The 21,181-nt window shown below is 55.8% G+C and overlaps 5 protein-coding genes across 5 annotated transcripts; 3 read left to right on the top strand and 2 right to left on the bottom strand.

Annotated features, from left to right (window-relative positions):
• On the top strand, positions 1-3,153 carry UMAG_05117 (uncharacterized protein; the record flags this gene model as incomplete). The annotated part of the gene is made up of 1 exon (XM_011389884.1): positions 1-3,153. The coding sequence occupies one exon, from the start codon at positions 1-3 to the stop codon at positions 3,151-3,153; it is 3,153 nt and encodes a 1,050-aa protein (XP_011388186.1).
• Positions 3,154-3,253: 100 nt separating this feature from the next.
• UMAG_05116 (uncharacterized protein) lies at positions 3,254-4,594 on the bottom strand (the record flags this gene model as incomplete). Its single annotated transcript, XM_011389883.1, has 1 exon — positions 3,254-4,594. The coding sequence occupies one exon, from the start codon at positions 4,592-4,594 to the stop codon at positions 3,254-3,256; it is 1,341 nt and encodes a 446-aa protein (XP_011388185.1).
• Positions 4,595-5,221: 627 nt separating this feature from the next.
• Positions 5,222-8,089, top strand: UMAG_05115 (uncharacterized protein; the record flags this gene model as incomplete). The annotated part of the gene is made up of 1 exon (XM_011389882.1): positions 5,222-8,089. One exon carries the CDS (start codon positions 5,222-5,224, stop codon positions 8,087-8,089), a length of 2,868 nt encoding a protein of 955 aa, XP_011388184.1.
• A 2,943-nt stretch (positions 8,090-11,032) lies between these two features.
• On the top strand, positions 11,033-16,954 carry UMAG_05114 (uncharacterized protein; the record flags this gene model as incomplete). Its single annotated transcript, XM_011389881.1, has 1 exon — positions 11,033-16,954. The coding sequence occupies one exon, from the start codon at positions 11,033-11,035 to the stop codon at positions 16,952-16,954; it is 5,922 nt and encodes a 1,973-aa protein (XP_011388183.1).
• Positions 16,955-19,074: 2,120 nt separating this feature from the next.
• On the bottom strand, positions 19,075-20,964 carry UMAG_05113 (putative anabolic serine and threonine dehydratase precursor; the record flags this gene model as incomplete). The annotated part of the gene is made up of 1 exon (XM_011389880.1): positions 19,075-20,964. One exon carries the CDS (start codon positions 20,962-20,964, stop codon positions 19,075-19,077), a length of 1,890 nt encoding a protein of 629 aa, XP_011388182.1.
• Between the last annotated feature and the right edge of the window lie 217 nt (positions 20,965-21,181).

Below are 21,181 nucleotides of genomic sequence, written 5' to 3'. Positions count from 1 at the left end.
ATGCCGCGCAAGAGAAAAGGTACCAAGAGAGAGTCTGCCGACGCCAATCCTCCCAAATCACTGCAACCGCAGCCTACTACAGCAGCCACAGCCACAGCCACAGTCACAGCCACAGCCACAGCCGCATCAACATCCGCCCATGCAACCCCACTTCTATCCACGGTTGAAGCCGAGAAGGTGGCGCAAACTACTCGCCACATCGCTACCGCAAGCAAACGGACACGCTACTTGAACGACGCCGACGAGGACCGTCTCGGTAAGCTCGTCAGTCTTGAACGCTGGATCGAGGGCGTCAGCAAAGGCAGAGGCGCTGCCTTCTGCATCTGCGGCCATCTTGTTCAAGCAGATCCTTCAGCTGGCTCGGTTTCTCCTGACGCGTTCAACATCGAGCTAAGCTGCATTCACCCCACCGATCCTTCTAATCGCTCCCACCTTCGCATCACCTTTTTCGACCAGCTAGCAAGCAGAGTTGCCGAGCCTCTTCTCCTCCTCCACCGCCTTGGCCCGCCCGCTATCGTATACCTTTCTGGCTTTGCTGCGCAGCTTTTCGACATGTCAGCTGCGCCTCCTCGAGTCGTCTTCGCCCAAGCAAATGCCGTCGTCAAAATGTCTCACCAATCTTTGTCAGCCGATCCTACAGCTCCCACCTCGGTCATTTGGATCGAACAGCTCGCCACTCCCTCAGCTTTCGCCTCCTCCTCTTCGTCCACCCTACTAGCCCCGTCGAATCAAGTCAGTTCAGCATCCACTAGAGCCGCTCAGCACCCAATTCCATATGAGCAACCTCGATCAGCTAATGTGGCAGACCTCAACCCAGAGCCTCGTCATTCCAGTCACGCCAACGACTGGTTTTCAACCCCGGCTCCCTCCACCAACATGGGCTTGAATCGTCCCACAGACGCATTCACCACCGCATCTGCATCCGCCACACTACTGCCGCCGCCGCCACCACCACCACCACCGCGTCTAGCACAATCGTCTAGATCCTCGCCAGAAGCGCACTCAGTTGTCTCGTCCTCCTCGTCTGTTTCACCAAATCCATCCAGAGCTTTGTCGAGGCAAGCTTCCGCTTCCAACGCCCCAGCACCGTTTTGTCGCAATGCGCCCAACGTCAAGCCGCGTCATATGGGCAACTGCCTCTACACTCCCATTTCCATGGTCCGCGACGGCGAGCGCGTCAACATGATTGGTGTTATCGTGTCAGCAGGAGACGCTCGCCGCTCTTCGTGCGGTACACGCGATTTCAGCCTCAAGATTACCATTGCCGACGCTTCCTGCCTTTCCGGCACCGGCTACGCCAAGGAGCTCGCACGATCCATCACCGTCATGCTTTTTGCTCAGCTCCCTGAATCCATTCCGCAAAACGTTGCTCTCGGCCATATCTTTGCCATCCGTGGCGTTCACATTCAGATGTTCTCAGGTAAGCCTCAAGCCGTCGGCAAGTCGATCTCGCTCTGGGAATGGGCCATCTACGACCCAGTCTCGGGCGACGTACGTGCCTCGCCTAGCTTCCCACTCGCATCGCATTCCCCTCCCGAATGCAGTGCAGAAGAGATGGATCACTTCCGTGACACGGCCAATTGGTTCTCCGAGCTTCAAGGCGTCGACGCCAACATTGTGACCAGGTCATCGCGGCCCATGCTCAAACTCTGCGATGTTGTCGAAAATGTCTTTTTCGACACTGTTGTCGAAGTTGTCAAGATCTTTACCCATACGCTTGCTCCTGATCTCTATGTCACCGACTACACCAATCACATGCTTTTCTATCGCGGCAATGACAGGTATCTGCCCACAGACTGTCCCATTCACTATCCCGACCACACCGATGGCTGGGGCCACGTCTTCCAGATCAGCCTCTGGGACAGCCATGCCACCATTGCAGAAGGCCTCAAGACAGGAGACATCATCCGCATCCAAAACGTCCGCCCCAAACTCAATCCGCGTGGACTCCTCACAGGCGGGCTCGGCAGCAGCACCGACAATGGCATCAAAATCCGTACGCTCAAGCCCACACACGAAGCGCGCATCGATCTCGAACATCGACGTATCTACTTTATCTTGGGCCTCGAAGAAATGGCGCAAGAAGCGCTGGCCGATCGACTCGAGCGACAATCCAGCCAGTCTTTCCAGCCAGCACATGCTGCTGATCAACAAGCGCAGCAGGGTGCACAATGCTCAATTTTGGGGCAGCAGCCACAAGGTCATCCGTCGCGGCACTCCGAAGATCTCGCGTCGCGTGCCACGTTGACCCACACCAGTAACGCAGCTCCAAATGCAACAAGCTCGGTTGTAAGACACTCGTCTATCCAAGCTATGTCGGCCGCAGATGCGAGTACATTATCGTCTACGCAATCTTTTCCTACACCTGCTCAACGCCAGAGTCTTGCTGCGCAGGAGTCCAAGCTCTTGAAATCGGGAGACATGACGTCATCCACACCGCTCGGCACTGGTATCAGCGGCAATGTCATCAGCACGCCTGACGACTCGCCCGATCTTAAGATCAACATGTTCATGGGACCACCCGGCGCTCCTCTCGAAGAGTGCCGCTCCTTGATTCAATGCAAAGCACCAGAGTGGGTTTCACTGACACCGCTTGCCGAGCTGACCACCACCTCAAAGTGTCCTGGCCCATTCAAAGTGCAAGCATGCGTCGTCGCGGCCAACCCAGTCAAATCCGAAATGTGGGGGCGTGCCGAGTGCCAGACGTGCAAACGCCTGATTCCGCGCGCCGATCGCTTCTGCGTCAATTGTGGAGACGAGGAAGGCGAGTCTCTCGTGTACAGCTTTCGTTTTGCCATCATGCTCGAAGAGGTGGATACAGAATTTGTCGAGCGCAAATCGAGGTGGAAATCCTTACTTGATGACAAGGCGAATCTCAACAAGATCAAAGTCTCGGTGCTCGTTCACGGACGTGCGAGTACAGCGCTGCTGTCGTGTGTCGATGCCAAGGCGGCGTTCCTTTGTGAACCACCACAACTCCAAATGCTACGACGCTTCCAGAACCGTTTGCTCCATCCAGATTTGTACGGGTTGAGCACAGAACAGGCGTTCGCCGTCTACTCGTATCCGTCCAACGATCCCGCTGGACCAAAACACAGATTTGCCTTATATAAACATTACAACGTTCTATCTGACGAACACGATCTATTGTAAAGTCGGTGGGCCAGACCCGAGGATGAATAACATTCCAGTTCACATGTTCAAATGCATTGCGTGGTGAGAACGAGGCGTGAAGGTAACGGATTGCAAGCAACTAGGCGAGACCAGCAGCTTTTCGTACCTCATCGGCGAATCCTGGTCCAGCGTCGTCTGGTGGGGCGATTGTCTCGCCAAGTTCCCATCGATGCATGTCGACGACTTCGACGACGTTGTTGCCATTGCTGTCGAGGTTGTTGTGGCTTGCCCAGGTGGAGAGGACTTGTCGAACGGGTTGAGCGTTGCTCTCCAAGCTTGGAGCTGCAGCCGGGAGGAGCATCATAAACGGCTGCTTGTACAGAGCACTGCTGACTTGGCCGTCGACTGGGCAAGTTGCGGCCGAGTCGATGCAGTTGGTTTCGAGACCGGCGACTTGTCGAGCCAGACTTCGGGTGAGCGCTCGGATGTTGGATTGGATCGAACCTGCTTGCAGCGCATCTGGCAGTTTGTCGCTGGCGAAACGCGTCATGACGAGCGAAGCGACTTTACCGCTGGTCAACACGTAGCCCGGATTCGAGACGTCCTTGGCAGCAGCGAAGCCAGCCGAGCCTCCATGAGCGAAAGCCGAAGCGAGCTCGACGATCGATCCACCCCTAGCCGTGCCACTTTCGGATCGCCTCGTCGCATCTGGTGAAGGGACGCTGGGTGCAACGATCGCAGCAGCCCGCGCGATCGAAATCTTTTCGCCGAGTCGCGAAACCACATCGATGATCGCCGAACCCACCGTTTTGGCCGATACACTCGTCCCTGTCGCCTCACGACTGCTGGGAAGCAACGGGAACGCCAACAGCTGATCCACTGGTACCTCAACAAGTCCTCTCTTTGCTCCGCTCTGTGCGCTCAATCCTGGGAACAACGCCACTGTATGAACAACGTCCTTGACCAACTGAGCAAACACCTCGTTCTTGGCCACGAAATCCGTCTCGCAGTTGATCTCGACAATCGCACCTGCCGCAGCACTCGTTGCACCAATACCAGCCCTCTTGGCCTCGTCCTTCAATTCCCCCTGCATCTCGATCGAGCTCGGAAGTCCGTCAGAGAGGATCGATACAGCGACGACACCTTCTCGGGCGGTTCGAGAGGCCACCTTGTCCGCCTTTTTGGCTCCGCTCTTCTTGCGGTCGGCTTCAAGCCATTCGAGTGCCAGTGCGATCGAGTCCGTGTCGGGCGAGCTGGCAGGGCGCGACGCAAGCAGCGCTTCTTTCGCTTTGAGCATAGACGTACCTGGTACCAGCTTGCGTAGCTCGCCGATGGCTTTGATGGATGGCTTGGCAGGCGAGCAGAGCTGTGCTGAGTGCGAGAACGGTCTTGTCAGGACCGACGACGTCGAGCCAAGTGTGCACGGCTTGGCACAAGCCGCCAGACGTACAACACTGAGAGCGCTGCGAGACCCGGACATGATGATCTCGAGTCGATGTTGTCCAGGTGATAGGAGAAGCTGAGAGAAGAGCAGCAAGAGAGCATCTTGCTTCATCTTCAACAACTATAAAAAAAGGTATCTTACAAAGAAACGGCAGTTCTTCCTAAATCTAGCCGATGCATTTCTTCGATCGTCCCGATCCAGATCCGAAATTCGAGACCCTGCGTGCTGATATTTAGGGTTTGTGGTTGTTCGGTGAAAGCGCGGGCCACCGAGTCGTGAGTCGAGTCGCGTTGAGTGTTGTGCGTAGCTAGCTGCAGGGTTACACGAACCGTGCTCATTTATCTGGCACCCCTGTCCGTTGCAAACTATCACCATCATCCACTCCATCTTCGCCATCCGTGCCGCCTGCCGCACAACTTCGGCTGATTCTCTACCTACCGCATCCATCTATAACAGTGCTCTGGTAGAGACCGATATCCCAATCAGCTGGCCAGTTGAGCACGATGGTCTCGCGATGATTTCTGATCTTGGCGCCCTTTGATGCACTGAACGATTTCCCACTTGCAAAATCTGGAGCGGAAACAGCGCTTTCTCGGCGTACAGTGGCGACGATCGCAACACCCAAGGTAGGCAGACATATTAGCCACAGCTAGCCCTTACGAGATGGATTCAATACCAGGCGATCGATGGATTGGCGATTACGCCCGGTGGCTGCGCGTCCACGAGGCCAGGCTGGGCGATGTTGCTGCCTCTGCAGCAGCGGCGAAGCGCAATGCAGCGGTCAAGACAGAGCGCGATACACCAGCTGCTACCCTGTCGTCCACATTCTGGAACGTAGTCGGTCTCGGGAGTGCTGGTACTCCATCCAACGGCTCCCCCAGCTCAGCTGCCACGCGTTCATCACCGATGGCTCGGCCCATGCTGCTACGCCAGAATCCACACAATCTGTACTACCTGCTCATCCGCTTCGAAGAGCTCGGACTGCCTGTAGGATCGCTTGACACCAGAATCCCCATTGCAGCCCGCCCCACCTCTTACTTCTCCTTTGTCGCTGCCACCGCTGCCGACAAGGACCGCGACGATACCATGTCGATGAGCTCCATGCGTAGCCGTATGAGCGTCGTTTCCTCGTCGCTAAGCTCGTCGCTCTCCTGGTTTGGCTCCAACGTTGCTCCAGACCCTTGCAAGGATGTCAAGTACATTTACTCGTGTTTCACAAAGATTCCAAGCTTGCGCCTAGGCCCAATCCCGGCTCGCAAATTGATCCAGGACTTTGAAGATTGTCCGGGGCAGTCGGCAGTTCCGCTCGACGTGTTCAAGAACCTGCAGACGCTCGAGCTGGACGATGTAGACCCACGCACACTGCTAGGATGGGATCGAGCTTGTATCCAGTTGCGGAGCTTGACTTGCAAGAAGAGCAATATCGAGGATATCACGGATGTATTGGTGGATCTTGTTGTGCTCGACACCAAGAGGAGAAGGGGCGAAAAACTAGATGCGAGGCGTCTGCGACGAGCGGCTGTGTCGGCAGATGCTGAACAGGATACGTCCACTTCGGACGCCACGGCTACCAATACGAATACCAAAGACAATGCTGTCAAAGCCCAAGTTACTGCCTCAACCTCTGATCAAGCAGCAGCTGTCAAAGAAAGTACGCCTACCTTGCCAGCCGACCTACCTTCGCTTGCCTGGCACTTTCTTCGCTACCTGAATCTATGCTCGAACAATCTGACCTTCGTTCCGGTCGAGCCGCTGCTCTGTCTTTCAGGCGTCACAAATCTAGACCTCTCGTCGAACCTGCTCAATGTAGTCCCGCCCTCTCTCTGCCACCTGCCCGCGCTGACATCGCTCAACATCTCGGACAACCTGATCGACTCTGTTCTTGGCATCTACGACGCCTTGCCTGCGATCCGGGCACTCAACCTCGCCAAGAACCGACTCGAGAGCCTCTGTGGATTGGAGCGACTCTTTACACTTGAGCGGATCGATCTACGCGGCAATGCGATCTATGAAGCCGGTGAAGTGGGCCGGTTGGCACCGTTGACCAAGATCCAAGAGGTGTGGGTGAAGGATAACCCTTTGGTGGAGGAGCTGGTGGATTACCGCGTCGAGTGTTTTGCCGAGTTTGCAATGGAGGCGAAAACAGTGGTGCTGGATGGCGAGGCGGCGGGATTCTTTGAGCGACAGAGGATCGTAGAGCGTGTGCCAAACGCTGCTGCGCTCTGGAGTGGTGGCCGGCTCGGTGATACGCAAGAGCGTGATTCGGCGAGGGGAGCAAAGTCGCATGGAGAGCAGGATGAAGCGCAGCTGGCCAAAGATGTCGCCACCACCAGCAACACGTTGGTCAAGAACGTGCGCCATCGTGCTGCCGGACGCCCGGCAAATGTGGACAGGGGCCGGGGAGGCGATTCGCTCCGTGTTTCAGGGAACAGCATCGCTGGCGGGCTCAAGACCAGGTCACGGTCCAACTCGCGCAATCGGGAAGACCCACGTACACGGGGCACATCGAACAACGCCCAAGGCGCAAGGAGGAGGAACCAGCGCGTGGTCGAACTCGACTCGTCTCCACAGAAGCCTTCCGCAACGAACCGCCAACGCACACTTACCGATTCGGATCGGATTAAACACGCAGTGCTGGCGGGCAACAGCAGCGCAGCGTTGGATGATGACGAACAAGCCAAGGCGGACAAGGAGGATAACACTGGTGAGGGCAAGGTTGCTGGCACAGCGAAGGCTGAGTCGGGGAGGCAGCGTGCAGGTGCTGAAAAGGGCCGATTAGAGACCAGTACGGACCAAGCGGCAGGAGCAGCCTCGACGATGGCCTTGGCGCTTGTGCCGAATGTATGCGTGTCAGACTCGACAACTCGGGCAAGGGAGCGTCAAGGAAGGCTCACTTCAGGACGTAACCCGATTGACTCGATTACGCTTGGACGAAAGTCTGCAGCGCGTCCTGTGGCGTCGGACCTATTCGCACCTCGGAGCAGCGCTGTCGGAAATACAGACGCATCGCGTACGAGTGAGAATGCAGAGATGCTGGTGAGGGAACGCATTGCACGTCCACGCACCGGATCCTCTGCGGCTTTGGCGAGACGATCGCGTGTCACTACGAGCCTGTACGAGCCAGATCTGGAGCGCGCCATCTCCGGCCTGCGCGTAGATGGCGATCGAAACGGTGGCGATCAAGAGAACGATATCCGATCCATTGCAAGCGCCGGCGCGTCAACAACTCAGTCGCATACAAATGCCAGCCGAGGTGGCAATACCGGCGATGCGTTTCGACGTCGCATCGAAGCGCTCAAGTCCGAGGTGGGTGATGATTGGCTACGCCTGCTGGCGCGAGGAGGCGGTGCGGACAGAGAGTCGCTCATGCTGCTCGGAAGCGTCTCGGAAGATCAGGCTGAATCGAGGAATACCGAGGAGCAGCAAGACGTGTCGACACCCACCACAGCTCAGATACACAACAATACCGACGTGGCCCGAATCAGGCGGAAGAAGAGCAGCACAATTCGAGGCACTGCACCGACAACTTGACCAGCTCTTTGTGGCTTGCGAGGTGTCATGTCGAAGCACGTCGTTGATCTCGGTGCTTTGCTTTTTTAAGAGGGTCGATCGTGAGCCGCACAGCTGTTCTCGCTTACATTGTTCCCGATATGAACGGATGTACACTTGATCTGATAATGGTAGCGCGACAAAGGCGAGACGCTGTGATGCGTGCAAGTCGGAGTAGTAAGAAACGACTTTTCCAATAACTTGAGCTAAGCATACTGAGCCGCAGCCCGCTACAGCGCTCGTGCGTGTTGCTGTGCAAACTGCCACACCGCAACGCTTGAAAAAGGCGGACGCGGTTAGTGGATGGCGATTCGTGCGCGACGAGTTGTCTAGGCAACCGTTTGGTGCAGTAAGTGCTCCCGGAGTTGGGCCTGAAGTCGTCGGTTGATCACGGAGGCTACTCTGGCTTTCAGCCGTGAGCAGCTTACGTCAATGTGCAACACGCACGCATCAAGTCGTGCGTGAGTCGCGAGTCTGTGAGGTACGTGTCTGTGTTGCTACGGGGTTCGCTGACACCCCAAGTGGCGGTGTAACAGTGTCTAGCGTGATTCACGATTCCACGTTCATGATGTGATTCCGTGTTCCGTGCGTCCACTTCCACGTTCTACAGAGTCACAGACGTGAGAGTCGTGAGTCGCGAGCCAAGAAAGCGCAAATTGTAACTCCGAGATGATCTGATAAACCGACCAAGCCGAAACGAAACAACCGTGGACAAGGTGCGGCGGGCATCGTGCATTACACATTTCGTGATCCACGATTGCTTCATAATAAATCCACATTCACGATTCACAATGATGATTATAGTATTTTCAAAACGTGCACAAATCACGAATAGCTTGTAATACTTTGTGCTTGTTCGTCCCTTTGAACAAGTCGTGAGTTGCCAAGGATATTCTGTGGTTATGACCGTCCGTATATACAAATAAGCTATGCAATACTCGCCACGACGTGCCAAAGTGGATTTTGGTTCTCTGGACGGGTTAAATTGAAAAACGACGCGCAAGAGTGCAGACGTCACTCAGTGCTCATGCTGACCACCTTGACGAGAGAAGATCAGAGTTTGCCGTACGTTTGTGCGTAATACGGTGTGAGAAGGGTTGGTTGGGTCTGCATGAGCTGCATCGAAATAACGGATGGCGTGGTTCCGACCAGATTCGAACGGCGATGCTTATGCGTGTGTTGCCAAGATCCGCTCTTCTGCGACTCGCGGCTCGGCTGGCTGATCCGTAACACGAACGCTGACACCGCCCAACACGTTGGAGCGAATGTGAAGCGGTCGGTGATTCGCTGGGTTTCTCCATGAGCATGAGCATGGACACTACCAGGCAAGCAGGTACGCTTCGCAGAAGGCGTCATGGTCAACAGCGACCAATCATCAATCGAAACCGAGCGAGGTGCGACAAAGTTGAAAGTCAGACGCGAGAGACTACCTTAGCGTTGGCTTGGCTCGTTTTCTTGCCACCTCGACGGTCGCTCGAATCTTGAATCACAGTCGTCAGTAGTCACACAGTCACGAGTTACGCCTGTGACTGAAGATGTTTGTATCGCCTAACGTTGTATTCTTCCCATTCGTGATTTGGTGATCTGATAAAAATTCCTTTTTTTCCCCCTCTGGCTCGGCCACGGTCCACGCTCCGCACTCACAGATTGTTGCATGTTGAACCACAACCCGTATTAGCCGAGCGCCGTCATCCACACAAACTCACCACTCGATTTTCCCAACGTGCGCATACGCAATTGTGAGTGAATTCAAGCATTCACGATTCACGATTCACGATTCATTCACGATTCACGATGCGTCGTTAGCTCGTTAGCTGCTCTTCTTTGCTTTGCTTTGCTCGGCTCTGCTCTCCGCCCAACACTGCCGACTAGTGCACTGTCCCTTGTCATCTTTTCTTCCCAGAAGTAAAAAAGTGCCCATTTACAGCGCTCTTGTCCATTCCGAGGTCGATGAGCTCCTGCTATATAATAACGACCAGCAGCTCTCCTTCAGTTCGGGGTTGCTAGACCTTTTCGCTCCAGACACTCATCGACGCGTACGGCTTATTCTACCTGCTACGACCACCGACCTGTAACGAGACGCTTCTCGCCACCTGTACGGTCTGGTTCGATCATATGATCCAGTGACATACATCTGTCGTGGTTGTCGATCCTTTCGAATCATTCTCGGTAAGTGGCCGACTCGCTGAACATCGGCATCTCACGCTTGGAAACTGGCAGACGAGGCTTCAGAACTCGCACCGGCTATGACCAACGACGTTGTCGATGATCTCCATTCGAGGAAAACAAGCCGCTTTCAAAGCCAGCCAGCAGCGGGCAGCACCTCGAATGCGCTCTTGCTCCATTTCGGGCGACGTTCAGACCCCTGTTTGCGAGGATCATGACAATGCGAGCTTGGAAAACTGTCCCCTATTTCCTCTTCGAAGGCTACACTTGCCCAGAACGTAGTACCGCCCGCTGGCAACGAGAACCGTGCCCTTCCCAAGCGGCGCAACCAAATGCGCGCGTCCAGACAGGCGTCGACTGACTTGGAAACTTTGGTTCCTTCATGTTTTTTTTTTCTTTGCACAGAAGAGCTTCTGAAAGACAGGTCACCCTCTCTCACCATTGCTCGTGATCAAAACAAGGCAGGCCACAAACCGCCACCCGCCTACATCCATCCCGCCATAGACGCAGGAGCTGGGATCAGACCACAACCGATCCGTGCTCGAGCGAATCGTGAATCCAGTTCGATCGAATTTGGTCGGCCTTCTTGGATACAGCCCAAGCCAAGTTGAAATTCAATCGTGAATCTCAAATCATCACAGAATCGTCGGAGAATTTTCGAGGATTCACGATTTTCGCGCCCAACACAGCGCAATCAAAGCAAAGCACAAATTACGGCACAAATTACGAATTTCGGCCTTTGCTAAGCGCGCCTCCATTATGACGTCCAATGCTTCCTCAACTCCCTCCGGCAGTGCCCACCGCAGTGGCAGCGAAGACTCATCAAGATCTCGACCCAGCTCTTCGGGCCGAGTCAATGATCAATCCGACGTTGCATCACAAGATGCTGGTCATGACGATGCGCTACAACCTCCTACATCCATCGCTGCCTCGGCAATCTCCTCGGCAAACGCCGTGACGGCTCGAGACCATACCGTCGATGCAAACGACACCACTTCGGCCACTTGTTCCTCCCTGACATCGTCTGCAGTGCATGACTCCCACCCTCGTCGCTCCGAATTTCGTCCTTGCTCCCCGCCGTCCCAGAAGCAGCGGGAGCGGGCTGCAACTCCTCAAAATCAATCCAGCGGTAAGGGCACCACCCTAAAAGATTCGTCAGACCACCATGAAATAGACGCTCCGAATCGCAACAGCGGCGAACAGCCCTCCTCTCTCTCGGCCAGCTTCCTCTCTCAGCTTGACCAGGATCCCCGTACTCCCACTGCACGCTACTCTTTCGACGATCATCAGGACTACTTTTACCGTCTCGAATGGGAGGCGCTTGTTGAAAAGGAACACAGACCACCCCCCTTGTCCGATCAATCGCCACTCGGCCTGACTTCCAGCAATCACCTGCCAGATCCGGCGGCGTCTGCTGCTGTCCACTCGTCGGCCTCCCTCGCACGCACGTCGACTTCCTCCGCATCGACACTACGGGGTGAACACAGCCCTTCTCGACCCAAAGTCTCTCCTCTAGCCTTGTCCGACGTCGAAAAGCGACAAACGACAAGAAAACGCTCCAACTCGGCCGACGACACCACTCTCACATATGGCAGCTTTGGCAATGGCCGCTACATGGTACGTCCGCGTCATGCACATCCGGGCCCCACGCCACCCTCCAACGAGACGCTCAACATGCGCAGCCCTCAGCCTTGGGACAACCAGCAAGCTCACCGTCCACCATCGTCGCAGGGTCGCCCGCGCTCCAACAGCCGGTCCGAAGATCCTGTAGGTTGGGCACAGAGGGCTACGTTGAGCGCCTTCGCCGACGGAAGCATTCCAGGAACCAGTTTCCCACATCCTGGTGTTCTCGCAACCACCGGTGCACATGCCACCGGCGAGACAAGCACGTCGACCGAGGCCGAATTTGAGAACACAGTTCAACCATGGGACTCGCCTCGTCCTGTTAAACGCTCCATGACCGTGTCGGCAGGATCCGATGCGTCGAAACGACCAAAACACCTCGGAACCGCGATACGAACCGCTGCATTGCCCGTGCAGCCATCAGCGACCAAGTCAAGGATTTCCTCGAGACATTCTATCGATGCTGCTGATCTGCCAAGCATTCATCAGCAAATACAAGCTTTCGAGCCACTCGATTTGCACAGTCAGGCTCTTGAGCGAGCCTCCGTCCATGAAGTGGATAAAGACGACCATGAAGTTATTTCCGCATCCGATATCGACCATGATAATGATAGTCACAGTCTACAGAGCAGAGACAAAGACGCAAAGCGCAAACCACCCCTCAAGGAACGAGCCAGGTCTGCCATCGCCAGCATCCGTCTCTCGTCCAACTACTTAGCTCTGTACAAGGCCGCCGATCGCACCGACATTACCCTGCTCGTTGTTGGTATCATCGCCGCCGTCGGCTCTGGCGTCCCACTCCCGCTCATCGGTATCCTGTTCGGACAGCTCATCGATGGTTTCAACTCGGCCGGATGCGACACGGGCAACAGCCGACCTTCCAACACCTCTGCTTTCTTGTCGTCGGTGGATGACAAAGTCGAAAAGATCGCCATCATCGCCGCAGTCAACTTTTTCCTCATCTGGACTTATACCACTTGCTGGTCCAACCTTGGCGAGCGTCTCGTACGCAAGATGCGTCAACGCTACCTTCGCGCCGTGCTACGTCAGGACATGACCTTCTTCGACACGCTCAAGCCCGGCGAGGTCGGCACGCGTCTCTCGGCGGACCTGTTAACCATACAGAACGGCACGAGTGAGAAAATGGGCATCCTCATCTCCAGTCTCTCGTACTTTGTCACCAGTTACATTGTTGCTTTCATCAAGCTCCCTAAACTTGCCGGACAGTTGGTGTCGCTGTTGCCGGCCTTTGCCATCGTCAGCGTGCTCGGCTCCAAGTTTGTCGCCACCGCACAGAAGAACACGTCAATGCATCTCTCGCATGCTTCCAGCTTGGCAGCCGAGGCGTTGAACAACTTGCCCGTCGTGCAGGCGTTTGGATCGCAGCCGAGACTCTCCAACATCTACCAGAGCCACCTCGAACTGGCGAGGAAGCAGGGTACGCTCAAGGCGCTCGCGGCAGCGTGTGTATTGGGGAGCTTGTTTTTTGTGGGCTACTCAGCCAATGCTCTGGCGTTCTTCTCAGGTTCGAACCTGATTGCTTCTTCAGCCAACCCGAGTACGGTAGGATCGGTTTATACCGTCATCTTTTTGCTGCTCGATGCGTCGTTCATCGTAGGTCAGATTGCACCCTATCTGCAGACCTTCTCCGCTGCTAGTGGTGCCGGTCAGGCGCTGCGCGAAACGATCGATAAGATGTCGCCCATCGATGGAACTGACACCAAGCACGGAATCATGCCCCAGCCTGGCGACGTAAATGAGATCGCCCTCGAGCTTGCCAATGTTGAATTCTCTTATCCAGCTCGACCCGATGAGAAAGCGCTGGATGGGCTCAGCATCTCTGTCCCTGCCGGTCACCGTGTCGCTCTCGTCGGCCTTTCCGGATCTGGCAAGTCGACCGTCGCCTCGCTCCTCCAGCGCTTCTACGATCCTACTGCGGGTCGAGTAACACTCAACGGAACCGATCTACGCGAATACAATGTGCGATGGCTCCGATCTCAGATCGGTGTCGTTGGCCAAGAGCCCGTACTATTTGATTGCTCCATCATGCAGTCCATCGCTCACGGCCTCGTTGGCTCACCTGCACACTCGCATCTGCACTCGACCTTGCTTGCTTACTCGCAGGTCGGGCAGGAAAAAACCGGGACCGACCTGGAACAAGTGCTGACCACACCAGATCAGCTCGAGCAGCTGGAAGAGATCAAATCGCTTTGTATTCGAGCTGCCAAGTTCGCAGGTGCGCATTCGTTCATCGAGCGCCTCCCACGAGGCTACAACACCCAAGTAGGCGAAGCGGGCGGAAAGCTCAGCGGTGGTCAAAAACAGCGCATCTCGATCGCCAGAGCTATCGTAAAGCAACCAAAACTGCTCATTCTAGACGAAGCAACCGCAGCTTTGGACTCGCATTCAGAACGCGCGGTCGCCAACGCGCTCGATAGCATCTCGGAAGGCGTCACCACGATCGCGATCGCACATCGGCTCGCTACCATTCGCAACTACGACCAGATCGTCGTGATGGGTGCAGGCAAAGTGTTGGAATCCGGAACGCATAAGCAGCTGCTTGCGCAGAGAGGCTTCTACTACAAGCTGGCTGCTGCACAGGACACTGGTGCTTCATCTAACCATGACGCGGACAATGCGTCGACGAGTGATGACGAGGCCCATGCGCAGCTTGGCGAAAGGCGAGAGGAGCGTGTCGAGAAAAGCGAACGCGCAGATGCGTCAGAGGCGCCAAGAGGTCGACGCAGGATGGACGATGTTGTCGAGGGAGACGAGACGGAAGATGCTGCTGCTGGTGCTGGTGCTGCTTCTGCTGGTGCTGGTGCTGGTGCTGTTGCTGCTGGCTCGGCTTCGCCTTCTCGAGACTCGAACCAGTCGACATTGAACCGCAACAGCGTTGAGGAGGATGCCAATGGTAAGAGTCGCGCCCAGCTGGAAGAAACAGATGAGCGCGACGATGTCAACCACGAGCAAACGGAAAAACAGGCGACGCAAGCACAGATCGAGCACGCAGCTCGCCGCTATCCTCCACGAGTGATCCTCAAGCGCATCGTCTGGATGCTCCGCCGCGAATGGCCCTACCTCGTGTTGGGACTGTTCACAAGCGCCATCATGGGCGGTTCCTACTCGGGCGAAGCCGTCCTCTTCGGACACGTCATTGAAGCGCTCAACCCGCTTTGTCGTGGTCCCGACGGCGTGCGTGCTTCGGGTCGAGAGTTTGGTCTCTATTTCTTCATCCTCGCACTCATCCAATTCTTTGCTTACTCGATCAACGGTCTCGTTTGGGGTCTGGTTGCTGAACGCCTTCTGTTCCGCCTCCGACGCGTCTCGTTCGACACCATGATGGATCAACGCTTGACCTGGTACGAAGCGCAAGACAAGAGTCCGGCTTCGATGATCGCCTCTCTCTCGAATGACGCCAACAACCTCGGTGGTGTCACGGGCACTGTGATCGGAACCATCTTTTGCATCCTCGTCAACTTGATCGCTGGTATCTCTGTTTCGCTCGCCATAGCGTGGCGTATCGCGATTGTGATTCTCGCTCTCGTACCCATCATCCTCGCTGCCGGTTATCAACGCTTGAAGGTGCTTGCCGATTTTCAGAAACGTCACGAAACCGCCTATGTCAAGTCGAATGCTCTTGCCATCGAAGCGGTGCAATGCATCAAGACGGTTGCCAGTCTGGGGCGCGAGCAAGACGTGATGCTCAAATTCGAGCGATCGCTCCAACAGCCGTACCGGGAGAGCATGCGTCACTTTCTTTTCGGCAACGTATTCTTGGCTTTGGCGTTGAGCGTCAGTTACTTTATCTATGCATTTGCGTATTGGTGGGGTAGTCAGAACATTGCAGACGGCAGGTATTCGCAGACGGCCTTCTTTATCGTCCTGCCCGCGCTGCTATTTTCGGCGCAGGCGAGCGGTCAGTTGTTGGCGTTCGCACCGGATTTCAGCAAGGCGCACGTGTCGGCTGCCAACTTCTTCAGGTTGATGGACCAGAGGCCAAAGGAGGTCGAGAGGAACAAGTTGATTGCGAGAGAGAAAGCCGAAGCGAAATTGGCCAAACATGGCTCACGCAAGGCGGAGTGCAAGCGGGCAGAGGACGATGTCGAGGCAAGCGTCGGTGGTGCTTCAGGTGGCGATGCAATCGTGGAGAAAAACGGCCCATCTACAGTCCGTTTCGATCATGTCTCGTTTACCTATCCTACCCGAGACGAGCCAGCACTCAAGGACGTTTCGCTTACGATCCGCGCCGGAAGCTTTGCAGCGTTTGTCGGACAGTCGGGCTCCGGCAAGACGACGGCCATGTCGTTGATCGAGAACTTCTACACCCCGACCTCGGGCACGGTCAGCGTGGACGGGATGCGAACCGATCGTACACCGGACCACGTGCTTCGTCGCGACATTGCCATTGTGCCACAAGAGCCGGTAATCTTCTACGGGACAGTTCGGTTTAATGTGCTGCTTGGATTGCGACCTGATTTCGTCACGTCGTCTGGCAGTGCACATGCTCGTCGCGATCATCGCTCTGGCCGCGCTCGTCGCGCTCGTCGCGGCAGAAAGCTCACTGCGCTTGAACTTGAAGCGTATGAGGCGCAAGAAGCACTACTGGACGCATACGTCGAGGACACGAGTTGGCAAGACGTCCCGGACTCGCTCGTCATAGACGCGTGTAAAGCGGCGGGAATTCACGACACCATTGTGCGCTTCAACAAGGGCTACGATACGCTGATTTCATCCTCGCAACTCAGTGGTGGTCAGAAACAACGTCTCTCGATCGCGCGCGCCTTGATCCGTAAACCGCGGCTGCTGCTTCTAGACGAAAGCACAAGTGCTCTGGACAGCCACTCGGAACAGGCGTTCCAGAAATCGCTCGCCGACATCAGGAGCAACGCCAATTGCACGATCCTCGCTATTGCCCATAGAATGCGCACCATCAAGGACGCGGATGTTGTCTTCCTCTTCGAGGCCGGTCAGTTGCAAGCTCACGGCGCATACAGAGACTTGTTGGCCAAATCCGACAAGTTCAAAGCTATGGTTAGCTACCAATCCCTCAACTGATCGCCAGCCACCTCGCTTTCGTCGTGCGATCCGAGTTTCGTTTCACTTAGCACTTTACCGTATAGATGGTCGTGACTTGACGTCCAAGTTGTGCAATCTAGAGCCATTCACATCTTCACGAATCTGTCAAGCGTTGCACATGTACGATGGCATTCTGAGCAATTCACGAATCGCACATGAGTCAATGCTTGCTCACGGCTCACTCAAGCTCGGAGGACGACAAGAGATCCTGAGTGCGATTCGCCGCCTGCTTTGGCTTGCTCGAATGAGTGCATGCATCGTATCAGCGACGAGCAACGCTATAGTGAAGACCGTCTTGAACACATCGCCCTAGTGGGCTCGTGCGTTCTGGACCGCTTGTACAGTGCAGGACTATCTCGTGCGCGAAGCGCGCTCGCGAAACACCCGGTGCAGCCTCAATCAGCTGTCATGTGTCCGTCCCGTGGACCCATTCCAAGCCAACTAGACTGACACATCATGATTCACCTTGGAATTGCACGCGCCAAGTGCTGGTCCGAGGTAGCTAACGCCAGACCATGTTTGCTGCACCGCATGCAGCTTGATGGCGGGCGGCGAGCTCACACGTATCGCAGAGGCGCTCGACGATCGTAGGGTTCGGTGGAGGTGGCAGTGTGTACAAGAACATGTGCACAGCCTTTATTGCAGGGGGATATCCAAGTCGCTGTGTCGACGTGCGGCAACAACGCCGCTGTAAGTGCAAGCGACTGGTATAGGAGCGCTGTGTAATGGCGTGAGCTGGAAGCCTCGGTCTGTGGCAGGACCGAGTGCAAGTGTGCAGCTTTGCGCCGCCGGGACATCTGGGATGTCGCTCGGGCAGCCGAACGGGTGGAGAGCTCAGTGCTAGGGCCCGCCGAGGTCGCTGGACCATTGAGGCTGGCCGGAGTGCTACAGTCGAGGCTTGAGGCCGACGACTGAGTGCGACTCACCAGGGGAGCTAATCGTTCTTGACGACCCCAGAACGGCCAACAATGCGACCTTGGCTGAAAACCACATAAGAGCCAAGGAGAGAGCGAAACCACTGCGAGCGGGGTGCTGCATCCATGATATGTGATTATCGTCCTCCGCTTGGCGACACGCGTTGAGCCACCGACCAACACGCACCTCTGCGACACGTGACGTCTTTGCAGCCGAACCTCGTCCGACTGCCACTCAACAATCACGAATGCTCGCCGCTAGCGACGCTACGAAACGACAGCCTGCTTGACCGCAGCCAAACGCCAATACGCGGCTACCTTGAGAAACTCGTAGATATCCATGCGTTCGCGTCACTATTCGCACAACTCGGAGCGCATAAAGTCCGAGGTGGGTACGAGCGACACGCCAAACTTGGCGCTCATGATCGCGCACGCTGCTCGAACCGCTTTGGTGAGGCTTGATTAAAACCAATTGTGACACTAGTATGCCTTGGCAAGCTTGGGCGACTCTATGCAACTCGGATCGAGACGCACCGCGACACTGCATCATGCGGCTCTGGCCTTGTAGTATCGGTGCAGGACAACATCGATTTTTCCAACAGCGATTCCTCCAACACATGTAGGTGCCGACCGAGGACTGCGAACAAAGCCAACATCATGATACGATTGATATGCAACTGAACAACAACGCCAAGTGTATACGCTAAGCATGCGTCGCAAGCGTTTCCCGTTTGCCAAGATGATCCTTGACACGCACAACACGCACAACACGCTTAAGCTGGCGCCATCTCCACCAAGACGAAGCCGTCGCTGTCAAGATTCCAAGACTGCAGGTCCTTCCAACATTCTACGACATGCGCGCATATGTGTAGTGCCGCCACCGTGTCAAGTGATGACCAAGCACGGCTAAGCGTTGATTTGATCGCGTTTGGCCATCGCTGTCGTCACAAGTGTGAATATGAGCGCCCATTTCGATCACGACGCACACATGGTTTGGTTCGCCAGGCGGAACAACAATACGCAAGTGGTCTATATGTTGGAAGCAGATGAGCTCGAGAGTGAGTCTCATGGTAAATCGCACACAGAAGGATACGGTCTAAGTGTGTTTGTGATGATGCAAATGCGATCGACTGTGCACTGCAGGTGGTGTGTACAAGTGAGCGAATGGTGAATGGTACAAAGACGTTATTGTGCGAGATATCTCCTCAGCACAGGGTTGTTGGTCTCTTCATGATACTGGTATCCGAGCTCCTTGAGGAAGGTTTCAAACTTGATCTCATCTTGTTTCGGCGCTTGGATGCCTAGCAAGATCTTGCCCATGTCAGCACCGTGGTTTCGGTAATGGAACAAGCTGATGTTCCAGCCGCTCTGCATTCCGACCAAGAACTTGCGCAGCGCACCGGGACGTTCCGGAAACTCGAAGCGGAAAATGCGTTCGTTGGCGACGCTCGTCTTGCCGCCGACGAGGTAGCGGAGGTGCGACTTGGACACTTCGTCGCCTGACAGGTCGATCGGTGTCATGCCGTCCGCAGTGAGAGCGGCAAGGATCGACGCGAGTTCGCTCGACGTCGACAGTGTCGATGGCGCCACCGACTGAGCGAGCTGGTTCACATCTGTATCGATCGATGCGCTTGACGACGAGATCGACGCATCACCAGTCGAGGCCGTATTCGTCACCACTTCAGGTACAGGTACGGCGCCGCTCGCATGCGATTGCGATTCGCTGCTCGCGCTAGCAGCACGCGCGTTGGTGCCGTTCAGCATGAATGACAGTAAGATCTGTGCCTTGCTGCTATCGCCGTATCGATAACTGAATTCGGTCACCATCCTCGGGTTGATATGGTTGTGCAGCTTCAAGAACGCGCCCGGTTCTTCCGCGATCTCGACGCTCAAGAGCGCTTCTTTGTTTTCGCCTAGCTCGGCACGTTCTGCAACGAAGCGCAAGCGCCCAAAGTTCATGTTGGCGCCCGAGACGAGCGCGACGAATTTCTTGCCCGAGCCTTGCAGATTGTGCGCGGCAATGTAGCGCTTCATACCGGCGACGGCGAGAGCACCTGACGGTTCCGGGATAGAGCGTGTGTCTTCAAACGTGTCCTTGATAGCGGCGCAGATTTCGTCGTTCGTTACACGCACCACGCCGTCGACGGTATCGCGGCAGATGCGGAAACATTCCTCGCCCACGATGCGCACCGCGGTACCGTCGGCGAAAAGCCCGACTTCATTCAATAGAACGCGATGTCCAGCTTCGAGCGACTGAGCCAGTGCATCCGCATCGAACGTCTCGACACCGATCACCTTGACATGCGGCGGAGCGATGCGTTTAATGTAAGCCGCCACACCGGCCAGCAAGCCTCCGCCACCTACGCAGCAGAAGATAGCGTCGACTTGCGACATGTCTGTCTGACGGCAGATCTCGACAGCGATCGTACCCTGACCTGCGATCACGCGAGGATGATCAAACGGCGGGATAATCGTCAACCCATACGCCTTGGACAGCCGCGTACACTCTGCCTTGGCCTCATCGAAATCCTGTCCGAACAGCACCACTTTGGCACCCAGCCTCTTGACATTCGCCGTCTTGATCTCCGGTGTACCCTTGGGCATCACAATCGTACACGGGATCTTGAGATGCGCACCCGCCATAGCTACACCCTGCGCGTGGTTGCCAGCCGAACAAGCGATCACCCCCTTCCACTTTTGCTCCGAATCGAGCTGCTGCATCATGTTGAACGCACCACGCAGCTTGAAGCTGAACACGGGCTGCAAATCTTCGCGCTTGAGAAGCACTTGACAGCCCAACTTGGACGACAGGTTGACTCCCGCCTGTAGCGGTGTCTGCTTTACTAGATCGTAGACGTCCGCATTGAGGATGAGCCGCAGATAGTCGGGTGTGTTGTCTGCCTGCATCAGATGAGGCGGCAGATCCGTGTAGAGATGCGTAGGCGCAGATTTCTCCTCTGACCGAGTGGGTGGCACTGACGGTGTGACATCGTTCTCGGTCAGTGCTCGAGCCGAGGGGAAGGGTCCCGAAAGGTACGCCGCCGAAGACGACGACGTCGAAGCGGTGTCCGCCATAGTTGGTGGCTGTATCAAGCTGCGCGTTTCCCGGACCAAAACAAGGTCGATGCTCCGCAGCGTATGGCGGAAAGGGATGCTTGGAGGATCTGAGGATTGAGTCACCACTTGTACTTGCTTGTCGTACATCGAGTTTATCATCAACACGATACGAGTCATACACGACACTGCCAAAGTGCCTCTGACACCTCGCAACGCAGCTGCAGCCTCAGCCTCA

The sequence above is a fragment of the Mycosarcoma maydis genome, chromosome 4, assembly GCF_000328475.2.
Source record: "Mycosarcoma maydis chromosome 4, whole genome shotgun sequence".
Taxonomy (NCBI): Eukaryota; Fungi; Basidiomycota; class Ustilaginomycetes; order Ustilaginales; genus Mycosarcoma; species Mycosarcoma maydis.
The sequence above is the reverse complement of the archived record's forward strand: the minus strand, read 5'-3'. Positions and strand labels throughout refer to the sequence as shown.